General features: G+C 49.7%; 1 protein-coding gene across 1 annotated transcript; it reads right to left on the bottom strand.

The window, feature by feature from the left end:
- Positions 1-136: 136 nt before the first annotated feature.
- Positions 137-853, bottom strand: LOC116863883 (protein phosphatase inhibitor 2 family member C-like). The gene has a single exon (XM_032851190.1). It carries the CDS (start codon positions 761-763, stop codon positions 137-139), a length of 627 nt encoding a protein of 208 aa, XP_032707081.1. The 5' UTR covers positions 764-853.
- Between the last annotated feature and the right edge of the window lie 1,475 nt (positions 854-2,328).

Raw genomic sequence — 2,328 nt, 5'->3', positions numbered from 1 at the left:
TTCGGAGCAGTTCGGAGCAGTTCGGAGCAGTTCGGAGCAGTTCGGAGAGCTCGGAGCAGTTCGGAGCAGTTCGGTAGCAGTTCTTAGCAGTTCGTATGGGGCAAAGCAAGCGACAGCAGGGCAGAGCAAACGTTATCTAGGTGCAGAATGCCTGGGATTGCAGTTCGTCTTTCGTAGGAACTTCACTGGGTTCTTCCGCAGTAGTGTTGTCTTCGTTGTTGTCACTATGTAGAGTTTCTTCATTGTCATCCTTGTCTTTCTCATGTTGGAGGTCTTTGGAGATGAGTTGTCTAGCCAGCTTGAGGTTCAGGCCTTCGTTGTAGTGTAGTTTCCTTTTCATTTCGAACTGCCGCTGCTTTTCTTGCTTGTCGAGAAGGATCTTGCTGCTGTGTGCTCCGTCACTCTCCGGCTCTCCCAACTGGCAGTTCAATTCCGAGGTACCACTGGCGGCGAATTTCTTGGCTAAGTTGTCTGGGGTCATGGCTTCCTTTGCTTCAGAATCATTCACTGGATCTTCTCCATCGTCTTGCGGGCTGAAGTAGGGGCTGTTGGGCTCGTTGATCTTCATGAAGTCATAGTCTCTATAAGCAGGCCGGTGTGTTGCCAGGATGTTGGATTCATCCCATTTCTGGGACTTTTTTCTCTGGACCTCCTGTATTGTCCCTCCCGACTGCTGGGCAGAGGCAGCCACTGAGGAACCAGTGGAGCTTTTGTTCTTCAGTATCCCCTTGATCGGCCGGTGTGAGGCGGTGGAGGCCGCCATGCCTGCCTGGGGAGCCAAGGGCCGCCACGGGAGGGTTGGGCCGCCGCAGCCGCCTGCCCGCCCTCCAGGCTGAAACGGCAGCTTGGTCTGTTCTGGGCACCGGTCGCAACGTCCTAATAGCTGCACCAGGACCCAACGTCACAAAAGGACATGGCAGACGACGCCATAATGGTAGCCGCTGCCGTCATGGCTGCCATCATGGCAGTCATCACTGCCTCCCAGCCCATGCTGGCTGGTTTTGTTCTTGTTTTAAGGACTAATATGGGAGATACCCCTGCATTACACACAAAACAGAGAAGCACTGTTTTGTGAATTTCTATCTAGCCTGTGTACCAGAGGCTATGTAAAATGTATGTCTTACTGTGGGCCCGGTCAAAAATTTGAATCGATGCTTTGGTTGAAAAGATTGGATGTGTATGGTGGGTATTAGAGAGGGCACGGATTGCATGGAGCACTGGGTGTGGTGCAAAAACAATGAATACTGTTACGCTGAAAAGAAATAAAAAATTTAAAAAGAAAAGGTTGGAAGTGTAGGTGCTACAAGGTGATTACCTTCTGCTCATTCCTTCTGTCACCATGCACACCTCCCTCTCCCCTACCAACTTACACACACGCGCACGGCCCCGCCCCCAAAACCCCTGGTCTTCCTCTTATGCTCCGCCTCTTGGTTAATGGCCCCCAAATCCAGTCGCTTACACCAGGTGGGAGTGTGCCTCCCTCTCCAATCCAGCCCTCAGGCAGGGGCCTAAATAGTTCGAGAAACTCTCCCAATTCTCTCTTCCACCACCACCCTGATTCAAATCACCACTACTTCCTTGTGGGGACTACAGCCACAGACTTTGAACTGCGCCCCCCCACACACCTTCACTCTTCTGGCTGTCTCCCAACCTCTTCCCCACCCTCTAGCCAAAGTAGTTTTTCAGAAACACCCCTTAAATCTTGTCACATCTCTCTTTCAAACCCATTAACTGTTGCCCATTTTTTGTAACTTGAGGACCCAAATCTAGAAGAGACCAAAAGAAGCAGCTCTCTGAACTGCTCGTGCATATATCTGAAGTATTCTCTCGCTGAAGTCTCCCAGTCCTACCTCCAGCTTTCCATTCTGGCCTTTCTGTGCCAAGAGCATCCACCTTCCTTCCTGTCCCAGAGAACTTTTGTTTTCAGCTCAATCATTATTGCCTTATTTGGGCCTGTTTCCCGAGCCCCAGGGCAGATAGGCCTTCCTGTGCTCTCCTGGCCTTTTTTATTCTCCTTGGCAGTTGTGATTATACTGTCTGGGCACACTAGATGGTAAACTCCAAGAGGGGAAAGGAGATGTGTTTTGCTCATCATCATCTCTAGCTCTGTATCTTGACAACATCAGGATGTACCTGGACCATAGTAGGTATTACAAAAATATTTATTGAGTGAATAATAAATGAGAGGTGATAGGGAACTGGAAGAATGAGATGTGTGAATAGAGAAAATAGGACTCCAGACCCTTTGCAGTCAGTTTCAATTTGTCCAGTCGCATAGGGGAAAAAAAAAAAAAACCCACATGTGGAATTTGGGGGCTGTTATAGGAG

Source organism: Lontra canadensis, unplaced genomic scaffold (assembly GCF_010015895.1).
Source record: "Lontra canadensis isolate GAN:19392208 unplaced genomic scaffold, GSC_riverotter_1.0 scaffold4450, whole genome shotgun sequence".
Taxonomy (NCBI): Eukaryota; Metazoa; Chordata; class Mammalia; order Carnivora; family Mustelidae; genus Lontra; species Lontra canadensis.
The sequence above is the reverse complement of the archived record's forward strand: the minus strand, read 5'-3'. Positions and strand labels throughout refer to the sequence as shown.